Raw genomic sequence first — 18,371 nt, 5'->3', positions numbered from 1 at the left:
ATCATTTGGATGGACAAACTTTTGCCAACTCATTTCTTTCCGAGCCTCTATAGCCTGAAGAGTGACCAGAAGCAATTACTCCCCATATGTGGGAACATATGGGGAGTAATTGGGGTGGCACAGTGGTTAGCACTGTTGCCTCACAGCACCAGAGAGCACCAGAGACCCGGGTTCAAATCCCGTCTCAGGTGACTGACTGTGTGGAGATTGCACATTCTCCCCGTGTCTGCGTGGGTTTCCTCCAGATACTCCGGTTTCCTCCAACAGTCCAAAAATGTGCAGGTCAGGTAAATTGGACATGCTAAATTGTGTTAGGTGTAGGGGAATGGGTCTGGATGGGTTGCGCTTCGGCGGGTCGGTGTTACTTGTTGGGCCGACGGGCCTGTTTCCACACTGTAAGTAATCGAAAAAAAAATTACCGTCGAGGATTTTTTCCTTCAGAATTGATTTCCATATATTCAGTGCCCAGAAAAGATAAAAAGCTTGTCACCTTTTATAGAGCAATGATTCAGTGGGAGTAAAACACTCACCTTTTCTTGCTTAATAATCACGCTGCCTAAATTTTAAACATGAACACTTCTTAATAGTTCACGAGATCCTAACGAAATATTTTGTGCAAAACAAATCACATGATACATAGTTATTCAGATAATAAAACAAGTTTGTTCATTGAAGAACCCAGAGGAAAAGGTCATGAAACAATGTGAGTTTGATACACCTCAATTATCATTTCAAGTGCATTCTCTGCATAAATTCTCCTTTTCCTCCTCGAAGTATTCAAATTCTTGAATAATTGAGAGAATGAAGTCACAATTGTACAACACACAATCAGACCCTTCAGTCCAACTTGCCCATGCTGACCAGATATCCTAAATTAATCTCATCCCAGCATTTGTTCCAGCATTTGTTCCATATCCATCTTAAACCCTTTCTACTGATTATCATTTTATTTTACTTTATCAGCACTTGAAATACTGACGTTGTTTTCTCTAACATTGGTTAAAGAAATCATAAGTTAATTCATCTAAGTTAATTTTGTAATCTTTCACAAAGAAACAATTGAGAACAAAATATAGCCGAGTGCAAAACAAAATACTGCAGCTGTGCGATATCTGGGAACACTCTAAAGCTGAGGCACTGATACTGCACAAGTTTGTCAGCACGGTTTCAATTACTGACAATAATTTATTAATGTCTTAGCCTTCACATAGTTAAGGTAAATGTGAGATATCTGAATTTCATGAATTGGTTCCTATTGCACTGTGATCAACAAAAAATATTCTTGGTTTAATCTACTCAAAGGAGAAAGTGACGACCAAAGAAGCTGGACAGCAGAGTCGAAAAGTGTCATGCTGGAAAAGCACAACAAGTCAGGCAGCATCCGAGAAGCAGGAGAGTTGATGGTTCAGGCATAAGCCCTTCATCAGCAATCACAGGCTTCAGAAAAATAACTGGCATAGACTTATGGCAACACATACGTAGAAAGGTCGAAGCACGTTACTATCTGATTAGAGACTAATTTCAGATTTGTTACCATTCAGAGCAACATTTCAGTATGATATTTACATATGTACCTAAAAGATAAGTTTGGTTAAAATTACAAGCTCTAGAATGATTATAGGATTAAACCTGGAAATAAAGCTGGTGAACAAGAATGGCAAAGTGAAGTCCCACCAGTATCGCCTTGGGCAGTGTCAAGTAAGAATTTGAGAGCAGAGTTGCCACTTTGGAGTAACCTGCAGTCTGGCCAAATTGCAGCAAAAAGCTGTTCAATTTTATCTGCAAACTATTGAATGCAAAATCCTCCTTGCACAATAATGAGGTAGTATTTTGGGATGTCATTTTTAAAATATATTATTTTCAAAGTTACTCACAATTGAGAGTAACAGCTTGGCGCTGTCTGCATAACACAGTATGTAAAGGAATTAACAGAAAAAATATTATTACCCAAATTCAGAGTCACTAATTTATTGATATTGCATGGGTCCAGCATTGATAAGTAATCGATTTTTAAAAATAAATATAGATACATTTACTAACTACATTGGGATACAGTCAAGTTTCTTACTGAACAGTGACAGGATTGGACAGAGTCCGCGTGGATTTAAGAGAGGGGAATCATACTTAACAAAGCTACTGAAAGAATCTACAGAGTCAAATATTAAAGTAAGAAATTGCAGGACATTTAGAAAAGCTTATCATTAAACATGGTAGACTGGGTTTTGTGAAAGAGAAATTATATTTGACAAATTTGCGACAGTTCATTGAGGAGATAACAAGCAGGGCTGATAAAGGGCAATCCAATGATGTTCTGTATTTGGGTTTTAAAAATGCAAATGATAAGGTGCTACATAAAAGTCAATTGCTCAATTTAGGAGCTCATGGTATCGGCGTAATGTATTAGCATGGATTGACGATTGGTTTACCACACTGGCTGTTGGTGAGTCCTCACTTGCAGTGTTGTATACAATGTTAGCTCCCATATTTAATAAAGGATAAACCAACATCGGAGACCATTCAAAAAAGATTCAATTAGATGTTTCGAGGACGAAAGTGTTGACCTATCAAGAATAGATAAGCAGGAGTGATCTTATGGAAACAAGATTCTGAGGAGCTTGACAGAGTAGATGTTGACTAGATTTTCTAGCACCAGTGAAGTCTCAAACCAGGGGACATTACATAAGGGAACATTCATTTTAGAAAAAGTAAAGAACTTTTTCTCTGTGAATGGCTAGAATTTCCGCACCCAAACAATTGTGAAAGTTCAGTGTGGGAGGGGAATGGTTGGCTTACTCTTCGGAGGGTTGTTCTGGCTTGTTGGGCTGAAGGACCTGTTTCCACATAGTAGGGAATCTGATTCTATCTCAAATTATTTTTAAAAAGGGCAAATAGATTTTTGAAATATTGAGCAGTTGAGGGCTATGCGGATCAAGCATAAAAGAGGTATTGAGGTCTGGGTTGGCCAAGCCATGATCTGATAGAATGGGGGAACAAGCTGAAGGCGATGAATGCCCTACTCCTGCTCCGATTCCTTGAGGCTCTATTTCATGTTTTTTTTTGTTTCCAAAGAAGAGCGTGATACAATGTGCTTAAGATCTCAGATGTTGTGTAAAGGAGTGAAAATGGGGTGTTTATGTACTGATTCAGAAGGCATTGATTCATCAATCACAGCTATACAGTCATGAGTAGGGAGGCAATCCCCTCCATGAATAGAGGAAATCTACTGCAGAGCTCACACAAAGGGAATTCTTACCCTCAGTAAACTCTCCCATCACATTACCCAACATATCAGCTGAAGGAGGACACACTGCGCATGTTCTCGCCAACAAAGGGACTCCGGGTGATTGATGTCAGCACCGGACCAATGAAAGGACGGTGGGCGGAGCTGGATGACCTAGCGGGATGTTGGTCCTCCAACCAATCAAAGTGAATGTCGGGCGGAGCTAAACTAAACCATGTGATCACTCGCGCGCGGCGCAGAGTCGCTGTAATGAATGCTCGGGAAGTTATGGAAAGAAAGGATACGGTAAGGAAAGAAATAAACAGGGAAACGGGAGAAAAACTGTGTTGCTATTAGCGGAGAGGTTTTACAAACAAATTGTGCACGTCGGAAAACACAAATTTGAACGTCCCAGTCCCGTGTTTGCAGTAAATGGGGAATTGCCTCAGCGCGGCTGCAGGCCTGAGTGAGCGCCGCCATCTTTATTCGGGACAACGATTCACTGGACATGTGCGGAGCCGCCATCTTTGTAGGGGGCAAGGTGCAGCCAGGCGCATGTGCAGCCTTTCTCTCGTTTAGAGTCATTGGGATCATAGCAGCCAATACAGCTCTGATTCTCCTCTGGGCTCCCTCATGGCCACTTTGTCAATATCTAGCTTCCTCAGTCTCGAACCATGGGTGTACTTTTGGTCTGTTTACTACTGTATTATTACTTTTATAGACCTTTGCAAATGAGTTTTTCGCTGTGGCCCAGCCCCTGACCATGTGCTGCTCGATTATCAGATTACTTTTTTCTTGAATATTTTTGACAGTCAAGAATTCTTTTTTCCAACAAGCAAGTGTATTTTCCTTCCATTTCTGACTATCAAAACCTGCACCGTTTTCATTCCCTGTAATCCATTTTGCACTCCATGAAACATCAACTGTGTTTCTCCTTCCACAGATAGCAGTGATTAATGCCAAAGCCCTGTTGCTTGTGGAGAGGGTGATGTTTGACTTTCTTGTACAGCTGCAGTTTGTGTGGGGAAGGTGCTCCTACAATGTGGTTGGGTAAGTGGCATTATAGATTATTCATTCAGCAACAGTGATGATTTGAAAATAATGTCAAATCAACAACAGTTTGTATTTTTATTATCATGCTTATAATTTCACAAAAATACTATTGAGAACTTTAGACATAAGGCCAGAGATGGAGATATTAGGTCAGGTGACCAAAAGTAGGTTTTGAGGGATGTCTTAAAGGTGGAAAACAGACCTGTGAGATTTTGGTTGCAAATTTCAGACCATGCTGCTTCAGCAACTGTAGAAACAGCCACACAGGTGAAGTAATGAATTAACAAATTGTTGGGAGTCTCAAAGAAAATGGGTTGTCGAGGTCTCAAAGTGTGTGTGGTGCAGGGAGCTAGGGATTATCACAGCCAGGAATTAAATCAAGTGTGAGAAATTTAAATTGAGGGATATTGGCCACATGCTGGCAGGTGAGACTAGATTGGGTTGGGATATCTGTTTGGCATGGATGGGTTGGACCGAAGGGTCTGTTTCCATGCTGTACATCTCTATGACTCTATGTTGTTGCTTATGAATAGGAGACTTTTGATGAATCAACAAGCAGATATTTAGATGTTCTTGAGATTACAGGGAGGTTGAATATGGGAAGCTGGCCAGGGAGTGAGTTTGGATAATGAAGTCTAGAGATAGCTCATATACTTTCATCACATTGTGTTGAGACAAGGGTGAAATCAGCTCGAAATAGTGATCTTGGAGTGGGGCTGAGCTATCACCCTCACCTCACCTCTGGGATTCAACTGGTTGTCAGTTTGTGAATCAGGCGGTGACACAATCGTGAGCTTATTGGCCCTGGTGGAGCCTAAAGTTGCAGAGCAGCTGTTGCTTGGTAGCCCTGGTGATGACATCTTCCATCACTTTACTGCTGATCGAGTGTAGACTGATAGATGGAAATTGCCTGGGTTGGATTGTTCTGTGCTTTTGTGTTGAACATCCCTGGGCAATGTTCCACATTGTCGGTAGATGCCAGTGCTGGAGCGGTACGTGGCTCGGTGGGTGGCAAGTTCTGGAGCACAAGCCATCAGTATTATTGCCAGAATATTGGCAGGGCCAGTAGCCTTTACACTACTTAACCATTTCTTGATGTGATTCAAACTGAATCGAACTGGTTTAAAACTCACATCTGTGATGTTGGAAACCACTGGAGAAGGCTGAGATGGATCATCCCACTTTGCACTTCTGGCTGCAGATTGCTGCAAATGCTGTCATCTTATCTGGTGCATGGGTATGTGAGGCCCCTCCATCAGTAAGGGTGGGGATTTCTGTGATGCTTCCCCCAGTGAGTTGTTTAATTGTCCATCACCGTTCACAACTGGATGTGGCAGAACTGCAGAGCTCCGATCTGTTGCATTGGATGTTGGAACACTTAGCTCTGTTGCTTGCTGCTGATGCTGTTTGATATGCAGGTAATTCTGTTTGATAGCTTCACCAGATTAGCACTTCATTTTTAGGTATGCCTGGTGCTGCTCTTGGCAAGCCCTCCTTTACTGTCCATTGTGATGGGTGAGAGCAGGATTTACAAACCCATGAGATTACAGATTGTGCTGGAGTACAGTTCTGCTGCTGTTGATGTCCCACAGTACCTTATAGATACCCTATTTGAGATTCTACATCTCTTTGAAGTCTGTCCCATTTAGAATGGTGATAGTGCCACTCAACACAGCGGAGGTTTTCTCAACTTTAAGGCAAGGCATTGTCTCCAAAAGGAACATGTGATGGTCGTTCTTACCGATAACTGTCATGGCCAGACATATCTGCAGCTTGTCAATTCATAACAATGAGATCAAGTATGTTTTTTTCCTTCTTGTTGGTTCCCTCACCACACGCTGCAGACTCAGTTGAGCAGCTATGTCCTTTAGGACCTGGCCAGCTCAGTCAGTAATTCTGTTGCAGAGCCAGTCTCGATTGTGGACATTGAAATCCTGTACCCAGAGTATGTTTGACACCATTTTGTTGCCTCAGTGCTTCCTCCAAATGTTCAACATGAAGGAGAACTGATCCATCAGCCAAGGGAGGACGGTACATGGTAATCAGCAGGAGCCATGAGACTCCCAGGGCGAATCCTCCCTGTCTGTACACCACTGTGCCACCACCTCTGTCTGGTCTGTGCTGCCGGTGGGACAGGACATATCCAGAGATTTTAGGAGAAATTGAAGACTGCAGATGCTGGAGGTCAGAGTCGATAGTGTGGTGCTGGAAAAGCACACCAGATCAGACTGATGAAGGGCTGAGGCTCAAAACGTCGATTCTCCTGCTCCTCTGATGCTGCCTGACTGTTGTGCTTTTCCAGCACCACACTCTCGATATCGAGGGATGGTGATGGTGGTGTCTGGTCATTGTCTGTAAGGGATGATTCCGTGAATATGACTATGTCAGGCTGCTTCTTGACTAGTCTGAGGTAGAGCTCTCCACATTTTGGCACCAAAAACCATATGTTAGTGAGGAGGACGTTGCACCATCGAGAGGGCTGATTCTGTGGTTGTAATTTCTGGTGCCTTGTTAGATGCCACATGGTCCATCCAGTTTCATTCCTGTGTTGAGACTTTGCAGTGATTAATACAGTGAGTAGCTGGCTGGGCCGCTGTCAGGTTGGCAGGATTTTTTTTACCATTGACAATGGTTTCATGGAAATCAGGAGATTCCTAATTCCAGTTATTTTTTCGTGAATTCAGATTCCACCATCTATAAAGATGGGATTCGAACCAGGACTTCAGTCGTTTGTTTTAATATTCTGGATAAAAGCTAAACACATCAGGTTTGTTCACTCATTTTAAATATCACTAACCCTGGTTTTGTTTCTTTGTAAAACACTGTCCATCATCCTGTCTCCTCTATCCTCCCCTCCAATAACATGAGTGAGGAGCACATGGAGTTTCTCTGTCACCATGACTGAGATAATCCGATCTGCTGCTTCCCTCCCTCCCACTAGCCCACCGAGCCAAACTGCCTCACGTGGTGTTCCTGGTTTTTGTCCTAAACCTACATCTTTCTCCAGTCTCTTGTTAAGCCTTATCAGAGCTCATCTTTACAATTTACCCAAAGCTTGCTAAACCACAGACTTTCCAACACTCTGTCTCCTCCTCCTCCTCACCGATTCACAGATATTGTTCCTTGTTCTGGCTGTCTGTCTTTTCTGGTTATGCCCTTTTCTCCCCTTCTTTGAAAAACTTCCTTTTGACCTCATGGTTTTTGGAAAATCCTGCTCCATTTCCACTCTCTCTTTCCTTTCTGAATTCCTTGCATTTGGTGTCCCTCCAGTATCTATCCTTGCTCTCTCCTGTATCTCACCTACATACTGCCAGGAGTTGACATTGTGAAAAAGCACCATGTTAGGTTTCACATGTACACTGACACTGTCCAGCTCTCCCTCCCCACCATCCCTCTCCATTGTTCCACTGTTACTCAGTTACCAAACTGCTTATCACATTCCCACTACTTGATTAGCTGCAGTTTCCTCCAATGAAACATTGTAACGGTTAAACCCATTGCCTTCAGTTGTTATTCCAAACTCCTTTCTCTTACTGCTGAGCCTCTCCCTCTCCCTGGTAACTGTCTGAGGCAGAAATACGTTCTTCACAATATTGCTGTTATATTTGACCCTAAGGTGACCTTCTGATCAGACATCTGCACAATCCCAAACACCAGGGAATTCCAATCTCTTAAACATTGTTTGTCTCCACCTCACCCCAGCTCCATTGCTACTGAAACCCCTTACCCGCCTCTGTGTCGCCTGAAACTTGACGAATCTGAAGCAGAACCCTTGATTCCGCGACTGACCCAGAATCTGGTTCCAGACTCCCTTTTCAGTATTAACACTCGGAAACATCCACTCAGTATTTATCCTGTCAAACCCCTTAAGAATCCCATCTGTCTCAATGAGATCACCTCTCTTTCTCCAAAATCCAGTGAGTAGAGTCCCAACCTGTTCAGCCTTTATTTAAAAGATAATCTCTCCAAACCAGGGATCATCCCAGTGAATCTTCCCTGCTGAAAAATATGTTGCTGGAAAAGCACAGCAGGTCAGGCAGCATCCAAGGAGCAGGAGAATCAATGTTTCGGGCATAAGCCCTTCTTCAGCTTATGCCCAAAACGTTGATTCTCCTTCTGCTTGGATGCTGCCTGACCTGCTGCGCTTTTCCAGCAACACATTTTTCAGCTCTGATCTCCAGCATCTGCAGTCCGCACTTTCTACTAGTGAATCTTCCCTGAAATGCCTCCAATAAAGTGACACATTTCCTTATCTAAAGGGACCAAAACTGCTCACTTTACTCCAGATATGGTGGTCTCACCACCACTTCCTCACGTTACTCTCAGGTATATACTCCAAACTCTCATACTGAAAACCCTCTAAACAAAACATTCCATTCCCCTTCCTGATGACCTGTTGTAACTATGTACAGTAATCCTGCGCCAGGAGGAGGGGATGGTGTGGGTTTCTAACTTGAACTGAGAGTGACAGATTTTATAAACTTGTATTACAGGATATTACAGGTGGACATTCAGATGGTAATCTCAGTAAATGTTCTGCCAAACTCTGAATTACTCAGTACATCAGGACCTGGATATTCGCATTGTGAGTATTGTGTTCCAGATCAATCCCTTTTGCTGCTTAAAAGTTCTCCTTTGAATCATCACATTCTCTCAAAAGGTCTCCCCAAACCATCATGTGTTATGTAATCCTTTTATAATGATGTGATGAGTGTAAGGTTTATGATTCGAATGTGTAATTTTTGTATAAGGATGCCTCAGAGAGGGCTGAAACTTTATTGCTGGAACAGCACAGCAGGTCAGGCAGCATCTAGGGAACAGAAGATTCGACGTTTCGGGCACATGCCCTTCTTCAGGAATGAGCAGAGAGTGTTCAGCAGGAGAAGATAAAAGGTAGGGAGGAGGGACTTGGAGGAGGGGCGTTGGAAATGTGATAGGTGGAAAGAGGTCAAGGTGAAGGTGATAGGTCGGAGTAGGGTGGAGGCGGAGAGGTCAAGAAGAAGACTGCAGGTCAGGAAGGCGGTGCCGGGCTGGAGGGATTCGGCTGAGACAAGGTGGGGGGAGGGGGGATGCAGAAACTGGTGAAGTCCAAGTTCATCCCCTGTGGTTGGAGGGTTCCCAGTCGGAAGATAAGACGCTCCTCCTCCGACCGTCGCGTTGTTGTGGTTTGGCGGTGGATGAGTCCAATGACCTGCATATCCTCGGTGGAGTGGGAGGGGGAGTTGAAATGCTGTGCTACAGGGTGATTGGGTTGGTTCGTCCGGGTGGCCCAGAGGTGCTCTCTGAATCGCTCCGCAACTAGGCGGCCTGTCTCCCCAATATAGAGGAGGCCACACCGGCTGCAGCGGATGCAGTAGATGATGTGGGTGGAGGTGCAGGTGAATCTGTGGCGGATATGGAAGTTTCCTTTGGGGCCTTGGAGAGAAGTGAGGGGGGAGGTGTGGGCGCAAGTGTTGCACCTCCTGCGGTTGCAAGGGAAGGTGCCGGGAGTGGAGGTTGGGTCGGTGGGGGGTGTGGAGGGAGTGGTCGGAGGGAGTGGTCTCTACGGAAAGCTGATAGAGGAGGGGAGGGAAATCTCCAAACGGACCCCACCACCAAGGATATATTTCCCTCCCCTCCTCTATCAGCTTTCCGTAGAGACCACTCCCTCCGCGACTCCCTTGTCAGATCCACACCCCCCACCGACCCAACCTCCACTCCCGGCACCTTCCCTTGCAACCGCAGGAGGTGCAACACTTGCGCCCACACCTCCCCCCTCACTTCTCTCCAAGGCCCCAAAGGAAACTTCCATATCCGCCACAGATTCACCTGCACCTCCACCCACATCATCTACTGCATCCGCTGCAGCCGGTGTGGCCTCCTCTATATTGGGGAGACAGGCCGCCTAGTTGCGGAGCGATTCAGAGAGCACCTCTGGGCCACCCGGACGAACCAACCCAATCACCCTGTAGCACAGCATTTCAACTCCCCCTCCCACTCCACCGAGGATATGCAGGTCATTGGACTCATCCACCGCCAAACCACAACAACGCGACGGTCGGAGGAGGAGCGTCTTATCTTCCGACTGGGAACCCTCCAACCACAGGGGATGAACTTGGACTTCACCAGTTTCTTCATCCCCCCTCCCCCCACCTTGTCTCAGCCGAATCCCTCCTGCCCGGCACCGCCTTCCTGACCTGCAGTCTTCTTCTTGACCTCTCCGCCTCCACCCTACTCCGACCTATCACCTTCACCTTGACCTCTTTCCACCTATCACATTTCCAACGCCCCTCCTCCAAGTCCCTCCTCCCTACCTTTTATCTTCTCCTGCTGAACACTCTCTGCTCATTCCTGAAGAAGGGCATGTGCCCGAAACGTCGAATCTTCTGTTCCCTAAATGCTGCCTGACCTGCTGTGCTGTTCCAGCAATAAAGTTTCAGCTTTGATCTCCAGCATCTGCAGACCTCACTTTCTGCCTCAGAGAGGGAGCAGAATATTCTTAAAGGGGAGAATAACCATTTTGAGGGGAGGCTGTTGATTATTGGTATCAATGACATTGGAATAGAAGAGTTCACATTGTTGGATCATTCGAATCTCTGGTGGGGTAGAATTGACCTTCATCAGAAGGATGGATTGTACCTGCACTGAAAGGGAAGAGTTGCTAGTGCTATTCAGGAGGCATTAAACCAGTGAAGGAATGGAGGTAAACTCAAAAGAGTGAGGAAAGAGCCAAGTCTGCGGCTGGTACAGTTCAGGCGTCAAACAGTCAAGGCAGGCAAGGGCAAGGCACAGAATGAGGTAGGACTGAGCAGTTACACTGCATTTATTTCAATGCAGGAGGCCCGATAGGTCGGGCAGAGGAGCTCAGGGTATGGTTTTGAACATGGCACTGGGATATTACAGCAATTACAGAGGCATGACTTAGGAATGGTTAGGACCAGCAGCTTAATGTTCCAAGGTATAGATGCTATAGCAAGGATAGAAAGGGGGCAACAGAGCAGGGGGGTGAAGTGGTTTTGATGAGGGATAACATTATGGCTGGGCTTCAGGAGGATATTCCTGGAAGTACATCCAGGCAAGTTGTGCAGGTGGAACTGAGAAATAAATAGTCAGCCGGGAATTGAGAAGCAAATTTACTAACAGATCACTTATCTGTAAGAATAGTATGATTGTATACAAGACTTGACCTTTTTTAATTCATTCACAGGATGAGGGTGTCACTGGCTGGGCCTCAAGGGCAGTTAAGATTCAACCACGTTGCTGTGGGTCTGGAGTCACATGCAGGCCAGACCAGGTAAGGATGGCAGATTCCTTCCCTGAAGGATATTAGTGAATCTCATTGTTTTTTTTTGCAACAATCAACAATGGATTCATGGTCTTTAATAGATTCTTACTTCCAAATTTTTATTGAATTCACATTCCACTGTCTGCTGTGACGGGATCCAAACCCTGGGACCCAGAACGTTATCTGGGTGTCTGGATTATCCATCTAGCGATAGTATCACTAGACCATTGGGCAGGGTGAGTGACTGAGGTATCAGTGGGGCAGCACATCAGCACCAAATATCCCATGGTCTCTGTGGAAGGGCTGGGGAGGGAAATATATCCATGGTGGTGGGGTCTGACTGTAGGTAGCGGAAATTGCAGAGGTTAATGCGCTGTATCTGGAGATTCGTGGGGTGGCAGGTGAGGACCGGTGGATTATATTCTTATTGTGGTTGAAGGGGTGGGGGGGAAGGTGGAGGTACGGGAAGTGGAGGATATGCATTGGAGGGAATTTTTGATCACGTGGGAGGGAAATGCAGTCCTTGAAATAGGAATCCTTTCTGGGATGTCCTGGAGTGGAATTGCTTTTCCTGGAAGCAGATATGGCAGAGGCGGAGGAATTGGGAGTACAGGTTCATGTTTTTACAGGAATATACTCAAGGGAAATCAGATGAGCAAAAAGGGAACATGAAATATCTCTAGGAAATGGTTTAAGTAGAATCCAAAGCGATTCTACAAATATATCAAGGATAAAAGAAAAAATAGACAAAGAATACAACTTCTTAAAGATCAAGAAGGCCATCTGTGGAACAACAGGAGGTGGGAGAGATACTATGCTACTCTTTTCTGGAGAGTTTGGAGAACTTGATAGTTAACAACAGTGATAACTTGAAAAGTGTCCATGTTACAGAGGAGGTGGTACTGGATGTCTTAAATGGCATCAAGGTGGATAAATCCCTGGGTCCTGATCAGGTGTATCCCAGAAATTTGTGGAAAGCTAGGAAAGCAGTGCCCCTCCCTGAGGTATTTATTTCATCGTTTGTGACAGGTGAGGTGCTGGAAGACAGGTGTTGTTATTTTAAAAAGGTGGTAAGGAAAGGCCAGGGAACAAGAGAACAGGCAGCCTGAAGTCAGTGGTAGGCAAGATGTTGGAAGGGATTCTGAGGGATAGGATTTACATGTATCTGAAAAGACCAGGAAAGATTAAGGATAGTCAACATGACTTTGTGTGAGTAATTCTCTCTTTCTAACTTGATTGAGTTTTTTTTGAAGATGTGACAAAGATGATTGATGAAGGCAGACTGTGGACGTTGTCTATATGGACACTGAACGATGTTCCACAAAGCAGACTGGTTAGCAAGGTTAGATAACATGGAATGTTGGGAGAACTAGCCATTTGGATACAAAACTGGCTTGAAGGTAGGAGGCAGAGGGTGGTGATGGAGGGTTGCTTTGCGGACTGGAGGCCTGTGAGCAGCAGTGTGCTGCAGGAATGGATATTCGGTCCTCAAATAAATGACTTGGATGTGAATATATGAGATATAGTCAGTGGGTTTACAGAAGACACCAAAATTGGAGGTGTAGTGGACAGCGAAGAAGGTTAGTTCAGAATACAACAGGATCTTGATCAGATGGGCCATTGGAGCAAAGAATGGCAGACGGAGTTCAATTTAGACAAATGCGAGGTGCTGCATTTTGGAAAGGCAAATCAGGGCAGGATTTATACACTTAATGGTAAAGTCCTTCGGAGTGTTGCTGAACAAAGAGACCATGGAGTTCAGATTCATTGTTCGTTGAAAGTAGAGTCGCAGATAGGCAGACTAGTGAAGGTGGTGTTTGGTATGCTTATATTTATTGGTCGATGCATTGAATACAGAAGCTGGGACATCATATTGTGGCTGGACAGGAAATTGATTAAGCCATTTCAGGAATTCTGTTTTAAGTTCAAAATCCCCTGTTCTGGGAAGGATGTTCTGAATCTTGAAAGAGTTCAGACAAGATTGACAAAGACTTTGCCAGGGTTGGAGGATTTGGGCTACGGAGAGGCTGGTGGTAATTTCCCTGGAGAGTCAAAGATTGAGAGGTGACTTCATGTAGATTTGTAAAATCATGAGGGGCATGGATAAGGTGAACAGCCAGGGTCTTTCCCCCCCAGGTTAGGTGGTTCCAAAACAAGATCACATGGGCTTAAGTCAAGAGAGCAAAGATTTAAAAGGGATCTGAGAAGCAAAGTTTTCAAGCTGTGTGTGGTGTGTGTATTGGATGAGCTGCCAGATGAAGTAGTGGAGGCTGATACAATTACAACATTTGAAAGGCATCTGATTGGGTACATGAATAGGAAGGGTTTCGAGGGATACGGATCAATAGCTGGGAATAGGATTCCATTAGATTAGGATTCCTAGTTGGCATGGACAAATTGGACCAAAGGTCTGTTTCTGTGCTGTACATCTCTATGACACGAATAAATGAAAATAAGATGTGTTCCTCTTTTGTGGAGAGCTAGCAGAAGCACAGATAATTGTCCTTGGAGCTGAGACGGTTAAGCAGTGAGTTTGACCAGTTGCAAATTTGTGTCTTGGATATTTAATTTGCAGAGAGAAGGGAATTGTGAACAATGCCACAATTTTAGTAACTATTTTCAGGTAATTGGCAAATAATATGTGAACATGTGAACATTATTTTATTCGGTAAAGTGTGAGCATCTGGAACTGTCTGATTGGCAGCTGGACACAGACTCAGCAGTTATTCATAAACAGATTTGGAATTTTACTTTTTAGGGGAAGATTTGGGGGGCTATGGGCAAATGGGAAGGGAATTGGGACAGATGTGCAGCATCTCCAGAGGGAGAGAGTACAGTCCCAATGGGCTGAATAGCCCCCAGGCCCTGTGCTCTGAGATACTGCCCCATTCACTGTGAATGATGAAGCTCATTCCAGGGCAGAGAGAGGGAGGATCCCACCACTCACCTCACAATGGGTCTCGTGTGATTGATGTCAGCGCAGGCCAATAGGGTGCAGAGGGCAGTACTAGAGGACCAGGTCGTACCAGTTTGTCTTCCAACCAATCGGAGTGAATGAGGGCATCCTCAAGGCTGGAACTAAAGAAAGGCACATGGAGCAGAGATTTGAGAAACTGGAGGACATGAGATAGGCAGCGTTCTGTGGCTGGTGAGGAATTATATAAATAAGGAAGAGTTGTGAGGCTGGATGAGGTGACAGTGATCAGGAGAGTTGAGGATGGAGGAATTTAGAGTTAGTGAGGATTAGAGTCATAATGTTATACAGCAAGGAAACAGGCCCTGTGGTGCAACCAGTCCATGCCAACCATAATTCCAAACTGAACTAAGTGTACGTGCCTCCGCTTGGTCCACATCCATCCAAATATTTCCTATTTATGTACTTATCTGAATGTATTTTAAATATTGTAATTGTATTCATTCCTCTGGAAATTCATTCCACACGTATGTTTTATTTTAAAACCCTTATGTCTTTTCTCAAACCTTTCTCATTTCTTCTCAAAATGAATGCACCCAAGTTTTGAATCCCCCTCTCCCCCGGCTATTCACCTTATCTGCACTCTTTTTCTGATTTTATAAACCTCTAATAAGGTCACCCCTCAACCTCATGCACTGCAGTGGAAAACATTCCCAGCCTATCCAGCCTCTCCTTAGAACACAATCCCTCCATTCATGGCAACATGCAGGTAAATCTCTTCTGAACCTGCTTCAATTTAATAATATCCTTCCTATAACAGCACAACCAGAACTGGACAGAGTATTCCAGAAAAGGCCTCTCCAACATCCTGTACATCCTCAACATAACGTCCCAACTCCTGTACTCAAAGGTCTGAACAATGACGGTAAGTGTGCTAAGCACCTTCTTAACCACCCTGTCTACATGTGACACAAACTTCAAAGACGTGAAGCCCTCTGTCTCTTTGTTCCCATATCACTACTCAAGGTCCTACTTTTATTGAGTGTCAGTCCTACCCTGGTTTGTTTTATCAAGATGAAATATTTTGCATTTATTCCAATCCAAAACATTTTCAAGTATAAAGGCAGCAGGAGTATAATTAAGAGGGAAATCAGGAGACAAAAAGGGGACGTGAGATAGCTTTGGCGAATAGGGTTAAGGATAATCCAAAGGGCTTTTGTAAATACATTAAGAACAAAAGGCTAACTAGGAGAAAATAGAGATCAGCAAGGCAGTCTTTGTGTGGGGCTTCAGGCGATGGGCGAGATAGGGAAACAAGTACTTTGCATCAGTGTTTACTGTGAAGAAGTACATGGGAGATATAGAATGTGGTGAAATAAATGGTGATATCTTGAAAAATGTCCATATTACAGAGGAGGAGGAGGTGCTGGAAGGAGCTGGTGCAGGGGAAAATGATTCACATTTTTGCATCATTGTGATCTCCTCTGGAGTAGAGTTGACCTGCATAAGAAGGATGGATTGTACCTGATTTGGAAGGTGTCTAATATCTGGGCAGGGAGATTTGTTAATGCTACTCAGGAGGCATTAAACCAGTGAGGGAGTGGGTGTGATTGCAAATAGATAGTGAGAAAAGAGGTATGTCTGAGGCTGGTACAGTTCTGAGGTCAAATAGTCAAGGCAGGCAAGGGCAAAGCAGAGAATGAGGTCAGACTGAGCAGTTACACTGCATTTATTTCAATGCAAGAGGCCTGACAGGGAAGGCAGATGGGCTTAGGGTATGGTTTTGAACATGGCACTGGGATATCATGGGTATTACAGAAACGTGGCTCAGGGATGGATAGGACTGGCAGCTTAATGTTTCAGAGTATAGATGCTATAGGAAGAATAGAAACGGGGCCAAGAGAGGAGGGGGAGTAGTGTTTTTGATTAGGGATAGCATTATGTTTGTGCTTAGGGAGGATATTCATGGGAGTCCACCCAGTGAAGTTATTTGGGTGGAACTGGGAAATAAGAAAGAGATGATCACCTTATTGAGGTTGTCTGCGTGGATTTCATCCGGGTTCTCTGGTTTCCTCCCACAGTCCAAAGATGTGCAGGGTAGATTGGATTATCCAGGCTGAATTGCCCGTAGTGCTCAGGGATGTGTAGGTTGGGTGGCCCTGGAAAATGCAACGTTACAGGGGGAGGTTAGGAGACTCTGAGCGTCAGTATCGATGTGATGGGCCGTTTGGTCTCATTCCACACTGTTGGGATTCTGGGATTCTCTGATAATTCTATTAGTTTTAAAATAGTTACAGAAAATAATAGACCAGATTGTCCAATTTAGAAACTTAACTTTTCAAGGGTCAATTTTGATGGCACAAGGCAAAAACCTTCATCTGACCCCTCAAACCTGCTCTGCCATTCAATAAGGTCAGGGCTGATCTTTTCATGGCCTCAGCTCCACATTCCTGCTCTCACCATAACCCTTAATTCCTTTCTTGTTCACAAATCTACCTTTTGCCTTAAAGGCAAATAAAATTGATAGCTCAACTGCTTCACTCAGCAGGGAATTCCACAGATTCACAACCCTTTAACTGAAGAAGTTACTCCTGAACTCAGTCCTAAATCTGCTCCACCTTATTTTGATGCTGTGTTCTCTAGTTTCACCCACCCCTGGTGAAAATAAACTCCCTGCTTCTATCTTACTTACTCCCTTCATAATTTTGTCTTTTTTTCCCCATCCAACCTCCCATTCTTCTAAATTACAATGAGTATAGAATCAGTTTTCTCAATCTCTCCACATACACCAACCCTCTCAACTCCAGGCCCAAACTAGTGACCCTCCTCTGCACCCCCTCCAGTGCTAGTACATCCTTGCTGAAGTAAGGAGATCAAACCTGTACACAGTACTCCAGGTGTGGCCTGTACAGCTGCAGCATAACCATCCCTCTAGCAAGGAAGCACAATATTCCGTTCACTGCCTTAATTATCTGCTGCACCTGCAAACCAACTTCCTGTGATTCATGCACAAGGACACCCAGCTCCCTCTGCACAGCAGGATGCTGCAAGTTTTCACCATTTCATCATCCAGTTTGCTGTTAGTTCGACCAAAATGGATGACCTCTCATTTCCCAACATTGTCCTCCATCTGCCAGATCCTTACCCACTCACTCAACCGATCTGTATCCCTGTGCAGACTTACGGTGGCCTCTGCACACATTGCTCTACCTCATCTTTGTATCAAATGTGAACTCTGACACCGTACACTTGGTCCTCAACTCCAAAACGTTTGTGTAAATTGTAAACAGTTGTAGTGCCAACACTAATCCAAACACCCGTTTATCCCCATTCTTTATTTTTTGTTGGTTAACCCATCCTATATCCCTGCTAATACATTACCCATAATGCCGTGCAGCCTTTATCTTATACAGCAGCCTTTCATTGGGCAACTTGTCGATTACTTTCTGGAAATTCAGATACACCACATCCACTGGGTCCCCCTTGTCCAACGCATTTGTGATGTCCTCAAATAGTTCAAGTAAATCCATTAAACATGAGCTGCCTTTCATGAATCCATGCTGTGTCTGCTCAATGGGATAGTTTCTACCCAGATAACTCGCTACTACTTCCTTGAGAGGTTCAAGCATTTTCTCCACTACAGAAGTTAAACTAATGGGTGTTTTTTTTTAAAAATAGTGGCATCACATTTGCAGCTTTCCAATCTGTCAGATACGTCCCAGAGTCCAGCAAATTTTCGCGAATTATCATGAACACATTTGCTATTTTCCCGGCCATCTCTTTTAGCCCCTGGGATGCATTCCATCACAGCCAGGCACCCCTTTTACCTTTAGGCTGTTACCTTTCCCAACACTTCCTCTTTACTGAGAATGATTGATTCTCTGTCCACATCTGCCATTGCCTCCATAGGCCTGTAAAAA

The 18,371-nt window shown here is 44.4% G+C and overlaps 1 protein-coding gene across 7 annotated transcripts in view; it reads left to right on the top strand.

The window, feature by feature from the left end:
- Nucleotides 1–3,480: 3,480 nt before the first annotated feature.
- LOC148135905 (uncharacterized) overlaps nucleotides 3,481–18,371 on the top strand; it is a 523,182-nt gene continuing 508,291 nt past the window's right edge. For 2 of the 7 annotated variants that reach the window (XR_015754826.1, XR_015754825.1), the window contains exons 1-6: nucleotides 3,481–3,526; nucleotides 4,164–4,270; nucleotides 6,958–7,040; nucleotides 8,767–8,858; nucleotides 11,460–11,546; nucleotides 15,272–15,376. Coding sequence is in view for 3 of the 7 variants with exons in the window: in XM_087984263.1 (XP_087840389.1) it covers nucleotides 3,509–3,526; nucleotides 6,958–7,040; nucleotides 8,767–8,858; nucleotides 15,272–15,376 (298 nt within the window). In the remaining 4 variants the exon portion in view is untranslated. The remainder of the gene's footprint in view (nucleotides 3,527–4,163; nucleotides 4,271–6,957; nucleotides 7,041–8,766; nucleotides 8,859–11,459; nucleotides 11,547–15,271; nucleotides 15,377–18,371) is intronic. The other 5 variants (XM_087984263.1, XM_087984261.1, XR_015754827.1 and 2 more) reach the window with 4 other exon arrangements.

This window comes from Chiloscyllium plagiosum, unplaced genomic scaffold (assembly GCF_037043375.1).
Source record: "Chiloscyllium plagiosum isolate Xiang-an unplaced genomic scaffold, Cpla_swu_hap1 HiC_scaffold_48, whole genome shotgun sequence".
Lineage (NCBI taxonomy): Eukaryota > Metazoa > Chordata > Chondrichthyes > Orectolobiformes > Hemiscylliidae > Chiloscyllium > Chiloscyllium plagiosum.
The sequence above is the reverse complement of the archived record's forward strand: the minus strand, read 5'-3'. Positions and strand labels throughout refer to the sequence as shown.